Below are 12,573 nucleotides of genomic sequence, written 5' to 3'. Positions count from 1 at the left end.
CGTCTAAAAAAAAGTACATACTTCATTAAAAAAACACTTTATTGCTAAAAATCGCTAACCATCATCTGAGCCTTCAGCGAGTCACAGTAGAAACATCAAAGATCACTGACCACAGAGCCTCATAACAAACATAATAGTGAAAAAGTATGAAATATTTCCAGAATTACCATATTGTGACAGAGACATGCAATGAGCAAATGTTGTTGGAAAATAGCACCAAAAGACACTTGATGCAGTGTTGTCACAAACCTTCAATTTGTAAAAAACACAGTATCGGTGAAGTGCAATAAAACAAGGTCTGCCTGTATCTGCAAGTTCATGTTTGAGGTTTACCTTCCACTCCAGCACATAAGCTTCACTTAAACAGTATTTACCAAGCACCTCCATGTGCCAGGCATTGTTCCTGGTACCTGGAGGCAGTGTGACAGAGTAGACAAAGGGCCCTGACTTCCTCGGCAAGGTTCTGGGGGGTTGGGAAAGGAAGATGATTTGCGAACCCAGACCAGGGCACTGACACAGGCCAGGATAGAACAGCCAGGCAAGGGGTGCCTCTGTGACTGGCAGGGCAGGGCAGGGCAGCCTCTGTCCACTGGTCCAGCACAGAGCCCGGCACCTGGTCAGGACCTGCGAACAGCAGGCTCACCTCACGTGTTTTGGCGGGTAAATGTGAGCCCAGCACTGCTGCAAGTTATTTGTGGCATTTACTCATTTAATACTCATTGAGCAACCCGTGAAGTGGATACTACTACCATTCCTGCTCTCCTGGTGAGGACACTGCGGCCCAGAAAAATTCGACCCCCCACCCTGACCCCCAGTCACTCAGTATCAGCTGACCTGAAGGCCCACTGCTGCCCACTGGGCCACATGCCCAGATGTTGGTGTTTATGGCAGAAATCAACACATGGTTCTTTGCTGACAGAGACCTGCAAAGCCCAGGTAATCTAATTATACGAACAGGCATTTTTCCCAAGTAAATTAATCATGCATATTCTTACTTTTTTTGTTTTTTTATTTGTTTTGGCCGTGCCGTGCGGCTTGCGAGATCTTAGTTCCTCAACCATGGGTCAAACACTCACCCTTGGCAGTGAAAGTGCTAAGTCCTAAGCACTAGACCGCCAGGGAATTCCCACATTCTGACTTTTCAGTGCAGACTAGCAACACTTGGGAGTACCCTGTGCTCCCTCAGCTGGTTACTCAGGTGTTCACACCACACCCTCCAGAGGCTGCTCAGTGGCACCCGGCCTGCCCTGCACCTTATCAGGTGTTCCTGAGAACAGGTCATTCCTGAGAAGCAGTTCTGATTCCAATCATTTTACAGCTGAAGACAGTGGTGCCAAGGGCTGTGCGTGGCTGGGGAGAAACTTGGGCCTGGGAGGCCCCCACCCTGGGCCTGGCTCCACAGCTCTCCCTCCTGCTCAACACTCCTCCTGCCTGACCTTGCCCTCCCCAAACTTTCTCTCCAACTTCTGACCCCAGTTCCCACTTCGGGGTGTAAGAAGGGTCAGAAGCCAGGGCTGTGGCCCACGCCCCCACCCCCACCAAGCCCCCACCAAGCCACAGCAGAGCCTGGCATTGGGCAAACAAATCTTTATTCCTGAGGCTAAAACATGCATGCTCCTCCAACTTGGCCAGTGCTTCATCCCAGGCCTGGAGCACTGCACTTGGAGTCCCAGGACCTCCATCCCTGAGTTATATGCATGTGCGTGGAGGGGACTCCTGGGTGACGTGGAGGCAGCCCAGGGGTAGCGGGTTCTCACAGGTACCCTGTCACAACCTCCAGAGGTGGGCAGTCACAGGCAGGGTGGCAGCATGGTCAGAGTTTGGTAGCCTGGGCAGAGAGAGGAGGAGAGGCTCCTGTCAGTTTCCAAAGGACATGAACTACCCCTTCCCCTGGGAGCAGCTTCCTGTAAAGGCAGGAGGGGAAGGCAGTGGGTCCACTAGGGACAGAGGCATTCAGAGCCATGCAGGAAGGGTGGACTTCCTGGAAATGGGGTCAGGATGGGACAAGCAGTAGATAAAAAGAGCTCAGCAGGCCAGAGGTCAGCTCACCAAAACAGGATTGATGGGGTCGGACCTCGGGTGCTGGAGTGCAAAGATGACAGCATCGTGGACAGAGGCAAAGAGATGCTGCTTGGTGATAGATGAATCGAAGAAGTGCCCGGCCTCAAGCTGTGTGACCACTGGAGCTGTAGGCAAAGAGTAGGTCCCCCCAGACTCGCAGAACCACCAGGAACCCCCAGGCACCGGCAGAACGTCACCCTGACCACCACCCCTGAGGCTTATAGCTAACCCCCCACTCTTGACCCTTGACCCCTGCCTCCTAGGACACCTCTGACCTCCAGTTTCAGAGAAAGACTTTTTCTTAGTGCTGCCTGGCAGACTCCTTGGCCAGAATCCCCACCCCTCCCCGGACTGCTCTTGCTGTGTCTACCCCACGCACAGTGGCAGGCAGCCATGTACACCTCCACCTCGATCTCCCGGAAGTCACGGAAAATCTGCAGCAGAAAAGGGGGCCAGACTCAGAGGAAGGCTCACGGGCTCTGAAGGGGCACCTGGGCAGGCTGAGGGGAGGGAGTTCAGAGGGGGGGCTCAGATAGCTGGGGTCAGGCTCCGAGGGCTCTTGGAGTTAGTTATTGGGGTCAGGGTTGAAGGGCCTTGTCCTCCCCCAAGGCCCTTCTTAGGGATGCCCCCAGCCCCTTACATTCTTCAGGCTCTTGAGACACACAGTGTCCACGAAGGAGAGAGAGCTCAGGTCCAGGATGAGGCTGTGGAAATCTGGCTGAGGCAGGCCCAGGGCCTTCAGTGAGGACATGTCTGGGGCCTTGGCATCTTCTTGACCCCTGGCTGCTATATCCTCTAGCTCCGTCCCTGCGCTCACCTGCTGGCGAACCAGACACACTGCAAGTGCCGCCCACAGTGGGTAAAGGCAGAGAACATGCACAGGTGCAGAGACACACAGGATCAGATATGAGAGCATACGTGTAAACGCCCACATAAATGGGGCATGCAGGGGACCCATGAGGACATGGACATAGGGAGCCTGCATGTAAAAACAGCAGGGACACATGGGGACACGCAGGAGAGGATGCCCAGACTCCGGGAGCACACACAGACGTGAATCTACTGCTCTGCTACCTCCTGGGCCCACACTTAATAGGGACACTTAAGAAGGGTGGGCAGCGGGAGACCACGCCCCATCCTCAGTCAGCCAGAGTGGAGTGGGTAGGGGGCCCAGGGACAAACCAGAAGAGACACGTGGACACACGTGCACACACAAATATCCTGGCACCCTTCATGAGTCTCTTTTTTTTGGCGGGGGCAGTGGGGTGGGGGGGCAGGCGACATGTGGAACTTCCCTGACCAGGGATCGAGCCTGTGCCCCCTGCATTGGAAGCACAGAGTCTTAACCACTGGGTCACCAGGGAAGTCCTTTCTGAGTCTCTAATTTTGGTGTCGCCTTTGATCCCCGATTTTTCCCACATGCCCAGTCCCTTCCCTCTGCCCATGAACACCGACTGCAGGGTCTTGTAGAATCCACAAATTCAAGGTCTTTGTCTAGGCCTCAGATTACAGACCAGAGAGCCACAGACAGAATTCTATGGCATATCACTAGAGATCTCCCTGCAGAGTATCTGATCCATCTCTCCACTCCTCCTGCCGCTGGCACAACAACCTTGAACCCACAGCTGGTAGGTCCATGGATTTCCTCCCAGGACACACACGGGCACCCTCATCCCTGCAGCTCATAGTTGGCCCCTCTCCCACCTCCAGCCTCACCTCGGCCTTGGAGCCCTCCACATCATTGCTCTCGATGTCTGCAACACTGGTGTTGACATTGATGGAAATAGAAGTGGCCTTGGAGGCGGCAGCCTAGGCCAGGAAAGAGGGGGACCAGGAAAGAGGTGTCCCAGCTGTCATGTGGCAACCAGGCCTGGCAAGCCTGATGTCGCCTCCTGGCTTTGGGCAGGCAGGTGGACCAGGAACTGAACCTTGGGACCCTGGGCAGCCAGGAGGAAGGCTGTGGGGTTTTGACCCATTTTGGGAAGGGGACTGTGATGGTTCACACCACCATCGGCTTAGGAGGCAGAAGAAAACCAGAACTCTTTCCTAGAGCGCTGACCTGCCATAGAAGTAAAGTAGCGTCCCTGGGGGCATCGGGGGTGGGGAGGAGGAGGGGTAAAGAATGAGGGTGAGAAGCCAGGAGGCTGGGATAAAGTCTGGGTGGGGTCAGAGGGGCCCCTGCCTGTTTCGGGAGCTTATTTTGCTTCTGCAGTCGCTTCAGCTTTAGCTCCTGCTTCCTAAGCAGCTTCTTCTTCTGGGTGATGAGGTGGTCCACATCCACACCACACTAGAGCAAAGGATAGAGCAGGGGATGTGGACACTGGAGAGGTGAGGGACCCTCTGCCCCTTCCTCTGTGGCCCTCAAGCCTCACCTTCTGCTTCAGCGTGTCACTGTAGAGCTCAGCGTTGGCAAAATACATGGTGGCCGAGGAGCGGAAGACCTTCACACCCGGGACCTCCCTGGCCTGGGGACGGGTAAGGTTGGGGGTGGCTGAGCCCTTGTCTCTCCCAGCTGCATCTCGCTCTCCTTTCTTTCCTCCCCTCTGTACCCCAGTACCTGACACCCCCAACCCTCTGCTTCCCAACCAACACAGGCCCAGCCTTCGGTCCATGCCCTCCCGGGAGATGGTGGGGTCATCCTGACCCTCAGCCAGTCCTGTCAGAGCAGTGGCTTCTTCCTCCAGGCACCCTGAACCTCTCCCACCCCATCTCCCCTCCTTCTGCCAACACCCAGGCCAGGTTGCAAGGCTCTTAGGTCTTGGGTCTCCAACTCCAGCACTGGGGTCATTTTCTGCATGCGGACAGAGACACCCCCCTCAGCTGCCAGCCCAGCCAAGCTTCCTCGGCTCCCACCCCACTCAGGACACTCCAGGCCTTTGGGCCTGAACGATGTCCCTGCACCGCCCCATCCCCTCCCTGCCCCCCGCCACCTCCCTTTCCATCCAGCTGAGCTTCTCCCCTCATGTTCTCCCCTTACTCTGCCTAATCATAATGTGCTCAGCCTTCAAGGCTCCATCAGAGGAAATAAGCTTGTTTTATTCCAGAGTCCCCACCTTTGTTCCCAGAGCTTGGTATGAGACTTCTCAGGAGGTAAAGGATGGAGAATCAGTAACCTCACTGATCAGATTAGGAAACAGCCTCCCCCACATTCTGGTGCCCCAGATCCTGCCCCTCTGCATTCCTGACCCAAGGCTACTCTGCCGGATGGGGCTTGTACTGCTGCCTCCAAGACAGACCCCTCCCCCAGGCCCCGAGGCCCATACTCTGAGTGTGGGGGTCATAGACCCAAATTCCACCCTTGTAATTCCAAGGATCAAATCACCCTTAGAGCCCCAGCCCGCACCCCCGTGTCCTTGCCAGCTATGGAAGGATCTGTTAAGGGATTGCTCAGTCTTCCTCTGTCCCACCCTGTCCGTGCCATCCTCTGGCTTAGCCCCGCCACTCACTTCTGAGTACTCTGCCACGTCTCTGTAAATATCCGTGTCTGGCACCTGCCCCAGGACAGAGTAGCGGGGCCTGTGAAGGAGAGAGTGTGAGAAGAGGGGGCCTTAGGAGAGGGGGCAATGAGGTGGTTCTAAGGAGCCTGGGGTCACCCCCAAGATATGGGAAAGCTGGGGGAAGCCAGTGTGGACCTCACTCCCTCACCAGCTGGAATGAGGCAGGGGCGGGGGGTGGGAGCCAAAGGGGTGACTCACAGCTGTGTGCGAACCACCACCAGCAGCAGGGAGAAGACCACCGCAACTGCCAGGCCAAGGTCCAGGTTCAGTAGGATGGTGGCCAAAAAGGTCACCAGCCAGATGAGCTAAAAACAGAAGGGTAGCGGTCAACAGGGTCTAGAAGGGCCACCGGGGCTGAAGGCCCTGACCCCACGCCGAGGCTCCCAGGCCTCTCACCAGATCTGCTCGATTTGCCTTCCAGAGGGAGCATATGTCGGTGAACTGCTTCAACATGCCCTTCAGGTTCACGATGATGACGGCGGCCAGGACTGCCTGGGGGAGGGGGAGGGTCACCAGGGGCTACTGAGAGGTGCAGGACATTGACCCCCCTGACCACCCAGCATAAGCCAGACTGTCCTCGAGCACCTGGATATGACCCCGAATGACACTAACCACCTCCTGCCCCCGAACCTGACAACTTGGGTCTGACTCTGAAAGGCTCTTATCCCTGACCCTCGACTCCAGATCTCACCCCAGAGATCTCAAGCTTGAAAAACGGCATGATGCTGTACCCCTCCCCTCCCCTGGGACCCGACTGGCTGCTCTGAATCCCTGGCCTTCAAGCCAGGCTGGGTGGGGGTGGGGGCTCACCTTGGGCAGGTCCTGGAAGAGCTCTCCAAGTTTGACGATGATGATGAGGATGAAGAGGGAGGAGATGGCTCCAGCCACCTGTACAGTAGGGGTGAGCACGAGGTGGGGGCTGGAGCACAGGGGAGAAAGAAGCGGGGAAGGGGGAGCAGGCGGGAGCGGGGAGAGCAGCGGGTAGGACCACCACCCAGGCAAAGCAGTGTGTACACGCAGGTGCACACCCGTGCCCACACCTACACCGCACCTGTGTGTTGCCCCCGGTGCTCTCCTGTACCAGGCTCCGAGACATAGAGCAGCTCACAGGGAAGCACTGGAAGATGCCCCCGATGAGGTTACTGAGGCCGAGCGCCACCAGCTCCTGATGGAGGGAGTGCAGGGGTGAGGACACGTCACTAGCAGTGCATGGTCGCTGTGTCCAGGCCTATGCATTCCTAACCTCCATCCCCACTCAGTAGCCCCCAAAGACTTGGCCACTGTCCCCTGTGTCCTGCTCTCCCACCCTCAGTCCCCCACGTATGGCCCAGCACATCGGTTTGCTGTTTCCCTGTCTCCCACCTGGTAATCCATCCCCCCAGGCCCTGGGGTCTCTGTACACCTGCCCCCTCCATGTCCCGCATCTCATTCCCCAGACCTGGTTGCTGTCCACCCGGTATCCATGCCTCAGGGCGAAGATCTTCCCCAGCGAGATGGCAATGGCGAACCCAACCACAGCGATGGCGAAGGCATTTCCCACAAGCTTTGCGAACAGCTGGGGGCTGGGGGCCACTGGGGGCACCAGCCTGTGAGGGACATCTGTGAGGCCAAAGGAAGGTTCTGGCCCTGGCCGCCCAACCCCCCCGACCTGACAGGGGCTGGAGCTCACCCTGCAGGGATTCTGCCCACGACATCCACCTCAAATCTGTGCTGTAGTCCCACGCCGTAGGAGATGCCTGTGGCCCCGATGAGCTACGGGGAGAGGATGGAGTCAGGGGAGGGAGGTGCTGGTACCACCGTTAAGGGGGATGGAGAAACCACTTTGGGGGTAGAGAGAGGCCTGAAGCAAAACCTTCAGAGGGGTGGGCAGAAGTCAGTGACAGGGTAAGAGATGGACACCACCATTTTGGAGAAAGGGAGATGTTTTCAGGGGCTGTCTGCTGTGGTTCCCCCCAGTCCTCAGTGCCCACTCCAGCTAGTCTTTAAATACCCGGGGGGATACCTACACAGCAGGGATGTATCCTCACGTGCCCTTCCCATGTCCCCCCTCCCCCCACCAGAATTCGAACCGTAAGCAGCTCCCCAGGGAGCGGCATGGGCAGATGTCGCCGCAGCTTGTCATTCAACAGCTTCACCAGCACGAGCACCACCCCTGCCACAACTGCTGTGACCATGGTGCCGATCACAGTCTCGGGCAGCTTCCAGCAGACCTCCAGTACTGTCTGAGGGGAGGCAGGGTCACAGCCAGCACTTAAGGTCCTGGGCCACCACCCACCCTTCCCTCCTCCCACCGTCACTCACATAGATGAGGGACAGCGGCCCAGAGCGGCTGCTCAGATGGAGGCCAAACACATACTTGAGCTGCGAGATGAAGACCTGCACAGACGCGGCTGTGGTATAGGCTCGGACCAGAGGCTCTGACAGGTAGGTGACCACGAAGCCAAAATGGACCAGGCCCAGCCCCACCTGTGGGGCAATCAGGGTAGGCAAGGGTCCTAGGGGTGGCCGGAGCTGAGCCCAGGGCAGGTGGGATCAGAGGGGAATGAGTGATGAGGAGGAGGAAGACGGTGATGGCCAGACACTCAGGGGTACTGTCAGATGGGGTGGGGGGTGGGTTTGGTAGTCGGAGGCATGTACTCCTGACTGCTCCGCACCTGGAAGAGGCCAACAAGGACACTGAGTGTGGAAGCCAGCTGCACCCGGGTAGTGTCTCTAGCTGCCACATCGACAGTGGAGTTCGAAGCCTGCAGGAAGGCTTCATCCGGAGCCAGTGATTCTGTCACACTGCCCACCATCACGGACATGATAGCAAAGGTGCCTGCAGGGGCAGATCAGGGTGGTCTGAAGGGGAGGGGACACTGCCCTGCCCTGGAGTCCTGGTCTTAAGGGAGAGGTCAGGAGACACCCAGTTCTAGACCCATACCCTCAGACTCTGCTGTGCAAACAGAGGCAGTGCTGGTGGTCGGGTATGAACCCTAAGTTCAAAGACTCTTGAGGTGGCTAGAAATGTTGGCCCTGCATCATCTACCCTGTGCCACCTGTGTCCACTGGCGCATAATCACTCCCCTTGTGAAAAGTGGAATGGGGAAGGGGGCATGGCCTGCCTCAGGCTCTCAAGCCTGTGTCAGATCTGGGCCCCTTGAGTTGCTTCACCTACCCACATCCTCCTGGGCCAGGGCCTCTAGGTAACCCGAATCTGTGTCGCCACGGTCAGAGACCCAGTCCTGCTTGGAATGACCCTTGGGCCAGTCTCCCAGTGACCCAGCACCAATGCCTCCCTCACTCTTCCCTATGTTTCCTTGCCCTGCCTAGCCCTCCCTCACCCTGTCCTCCATGGGGAATGTGGACATCCTCCTGCAAGGCTGGGCCTGGCTCCACTCACCCACGGAGATGTGCCGGGAAGTGCCAAACAGGAAATAGATAAAGACAGGATAGAAGGAGCTGTAGAGGCCAAACACGGGGGGCAATCCAGCCAGGAGGGCATAGGCCAGGCCTGGAGGTAGAATGGTAGCAATGTAGACATGGAGGCCAGGGTCTTGAAAGGATGAGGAAACCCCAGTCCTGGGTCATGGGCCATAGTTCCAGGGGCAGGGGTCGTGCTTCTGGGTTTTGGCCAGGAGAGTGGGGTGGGGGAGGGCGAGTGGTGGTTCACAGACCACAGGCCAGGGCCTTGAAGGGTTGGGGTCACCATCCAAGGGCTGAGGATACAGTCTTCAGGTCAACGGTGGCTCACCCTGTGGTAGCTGCATAATGGCCACACTCAGGCCAGACAACAAGTCACCCAGAAGCCAGTCACGCACAGGATACTGGGGTAGCCAGGCCAAAACTGGTAGGTATTGGAGCAGAAGGGCTCGGGCCCGAGCACGGGAACACCTGGGGACACAAGGGTAGGTATCAGAGACAGGGGCTACCTCGATCCTACCAGTGCCCCCAGCCCCCGCCTCACCCCCAGCCTTACCGAAACCAGGTTCGCCACTGGAGGGTCCCAGCTGCTGAGCTCCGGCTCCCCAGCTCCTCCAGCTGTTCTTGGTTCAGCAGTGGCCGCTCCACATGGTAATTTCGCCTCCTCAGCTCCATTGCCTGCGTCGTGGGCAGCAGTGCCTGTGTGTCCCTCTCTCTGGGGTGGTGAGGCCAGAGACACAGTGAGGGCACTCCTGACCCAGCCTTCCCTAGACCTCCACATGGGGCCAGAGAGTCGCCCACCTGACTTTTCTAGGTCCCAAGATCTAGGTAGGTCTACCCCCCCAGCTGGCTCCTGCAGGCCCTATGCCCATGCCGAGGCAGGGGCAGTACCTGAACTTTGGCTGGTGGAAGATTCTTGCTGGGCCAAAGTCCCCCACAAAGAGACAGCAGGACGAGCACAAGCCACACTCAGCCCAGGTGTGGCTGCCCAGCCCTGAGGATTCACCAATCTAAGTTCCAGCCTGACTGCCCCTCCCAGCCCCCTCCCCCCAGCCCCTGCTCTTCTCCAGCCAATCCCAGTCCAGTCTGAGTCCTTATCCAGCTGCCCCATGAGCCCAGTGCGTGCTGTCTGAGAGCACACGCAAGGAAGGAATTCAGCAAACCAGGCAAGCCTCTCTTCACATGAGGAGGCTCTAAGAGAAGGAAAGTGTTGGGGCTGAGATTGCCTCCGGGCCTCCAGGTGGAGGGTCCATGTTGTAGACAAGCTCAGGCCTGATCTGGGAAAGCCAAGGGATGGCTCTCACCAGGAGGGAGAGTTTTCCCCCTGGAAAGAGAAGCTCCCATATCAAGGCGGGACGATTCACTTGGGAATAGATCTCTGGAAGGATCTCGCGTAAGGGGACGTTCTCACCTGACAGGAAAGTTTTCACCAGCTAGGTAAGTTCTGTCCTGGGGAGAATCTCTGATCTTCCCAGTGGCTACCAACTGAGTAAGGGGAACAATCTCACTTGGGAATAGGAGATCTGGGGGGGAGGGAGTTCTTACCTGGAAGAAGGTCTCACCTAGGGGGGAAGCTGTCCCAGAAATAGTTCTCACTTGGGAATAGGAGCTCTTAGAGCAGGAGCGCTTACCTGGGGGAAAGCTTTCACCAGCAGGGAAGTTCTCACCTGCCAGGAAAGTTCTGATCTGGAGGGTTATTCTCGCCTAAGGGAAGCTCTGACCGGGGGGAGGGATTTCTTACCTGGAGGAAGGTCTCACCTAGGGGGGAAGCTGTCCCAGAAATAGTTCTCACTTGGGAATAGGAGCTCTTAGAGCAGGAGCGCTTACCTGGGGGAAAGCTTTCACCAGCAGGGAAGTTTTCACCTGCCAGGAAAGTTCTGATCTGGAGGGTTATTCTCGCCTAAGGGAAGCTCTGACCTGGGCGAGGCTCCCACCTTCAATGGGAGAAAGCTCTCACCTGGGAATTTATCTCACTGGGGGGAATCGTACCTGGAGGGAAGCGCTCCCCTGCTGGGAAAGGCTTCACCAGTCAGGAAAGTTCTGATCTGTGAGAAGATCTGACCTTCGGTGAGGTTCCCACCCGAGGGGCAGAATCTCACCTGGAAAGGGCCTCTAACGTGGATGTCCCGGTTGGAGGAGGGAGTAGAGGGGGTGCAAGGACGATCCTCAGAGACTTGGTATTGCCGACTCACAGAGATCTTTGAGCCCCCTCGCCCCTCCTCCGTGAGTCACTCGAGGTCTTAAAGGGCTCCCACTCCCGCTACCCGCACCCGCCCTCCCCCCGCGCCGAACCTGCGCTTGGAGGGCGCGGCCTATATCCTTGGCCCCTCCCTCTAGGAGGGCCCAGCGGCCCGAAGCGCCCGAGCGTTCATTCCCGGACCCGTTGCATCTCTGGGTGGACCCAGGCCCCGGCTATGGACACTCCTGCAGCCACGCCCCGGGCCCCAACGCGCCGCATCGGCGCGCCTCCTGGGCCGGGGCTCCTCCGCACACAGCCGCCTCCCGGCGGCCCCTTGGACGGCGCTCGAGCGGCTTTTCGCAAAGCCCACAAGGACTGGGGTCGCGCCGGCTCCCGCCCCATCCCTCGCTACGGCTGGGCAGCCCCCTGCAGAAAATCTACGAAGCGGTACACCGAGGCGCGGCAGGCAGGAAATGCCTGCTCCGGGACCCGGCCGTACCCCTTCCGAGCTAAGCCAAGCCGGGCGCCTGCTCGGGGGCCAAGGGGTGGCCCGCGCCTCGTAGGCTCGGGCACGGGGAACAGGCGCCGCGCCCTGCACTCACCCCGGCGCTTCCGACAGCCCCATGGTGGGTGGGCAGACAGAGAGGCGACAAGTCCCACAGCTCCGGCGCGAGGCCGCTAAGGCCCGAAAGGCGGGGCCGGGGCGGAGGCGCGGCCTGCGGCGCGCTCCCAGCGGCCTATCCCCGGGCAGGACGGGGAAGGTTTGGGCCAGTCAGCGTTCCGGGGCGGGGCCTAAGGGATGCTCTCGCAGAGCAGCGAACCCTGAGGAGAGAGATTTAACCCCTTCCTCCCCGTGCGGCTTGGCTCGTGCTCCGCATCGTGGCCCTCCTAGCTCTCCACCCCGAGCCGGTTGTTTTCGCCGAAGCGGGACTAAGGACCCGAGCTGGCCTGGCCGTAGCCGTGGCCCCAGGTCCCTGAGTGGGATGGGGCTGATACCAGGTCCTGGCTTCTTGCGGAGGGTCCCCGCGGGATGTGGAGCAGGATGTCTAGGGGCTCGGCTGGTGACCAGAGGCTTAGCTCTCCGTGGGGTGTCCGGGTCCATGGCGCCTCCCATGGCTCTATTTGAGGGCGCTACACTCAGGCTTTCCCGCTGAGACCTGGAATGTCTCTATGACCGTAGGGGCTCAGAGGCCTCCCTTCCACGCTGGACACGCAGACCTGAAAAGCTGCGAGGTTCCCCTACCCTGCACATAGCACTGGCTGGGCATCAGGCCCGGAGGCTTCTGCCAGAGTTCCTGAGGAACGCGATGTCCCGGCAGCTCCAAGTCTGAAAGTCTGGCGGGGGTCAGTGCTGTCAATGGGCTAAGGGCAGTTCCTAGGGTCGGTTTGAAGGCCAGGGCAAGTGCCAGGTCAGGGCTGCAGGCCCTGCAGACT

General features: G+C 58.6%; 1 protein-coding gene across 5 annotated transcripts; it reads right to left on the bottom strand.

Moving 5' to 3' along the window:
- Positions 1–1,572: 1,572 nt before the first annotated feature.
- On the bottom strand, positions 1,573–11,835 carry SLC26A6 (solute carrier family 26 member 6). Of its 5 annotated transcripts, none has more exons than XM_057705007.1 (21): positions 11,742–11,835; positions 9,517–9,675; positions 9,292–9,431; positions 8,941–9,051; positions 8,213–8,376; positions 7,860–8,024; positions 7,628–7,780; positions 7,228–7,310; positions 6,997–7,144; positions 6,610–6,723; positions 6,369–6,446; positions 5,955–6,050; positions 5,757–5,863; positions 5,508–5,577; positions 4,434–4,526; positions 4,244–4,348; positions 3,778–3,870; positions 2,702–2,881; positions 2,441–2,495; positions 2,050–2,186; positions 1,573–1,828 (listed from the first exon to the last, which is right to left on the bottom strand). In XM_057705007.1, exons 1-21 carry the CDS (start codon positions 11,762–11,764, stop codon positions 1,814–1,816), a joined length of 2,289 nt encoding a protein of 762 aa, XP_057560990.1. In that variant the 5' UTR covers positions 11,765–11,835; the 3' UTR covers positions 1,573–1,813. The 5 variants fall into 5 exon arrangements, with proteins under 5 accessions (XP_057560990.1, XP_057560991.1, XP_057560993.1 ...); XM_057705008.1 differs by having other exon boundaries at positions 2,702–2,878; XM_057705010.1 differs by having other exon boundaries at positions 7,860–7,934.
- Positions 11,836–12,573: the final 738 nt, after the last annotated feature.

This window comes from Hippopotamus amphibius, chromosome 13 (genome assembly GCF_030028045.1).
Source record: "Hippopotamus amphibius kiboko isolate mHipAmp2 chromosome 13, mHipAmp2.hap2, whole genome shotgun sequence".
In the NCBI taxonomy this organism is placed as follows: Eukaryota; Metazoa; Chordata; class Mammalia; order Artiodactyla; family Hippopotamidae; genus Hippopotamus; species Hippopotamus amphibius.
This window is presented reverse-complemented; position numbering and strand designations above follow the sequence as displayed.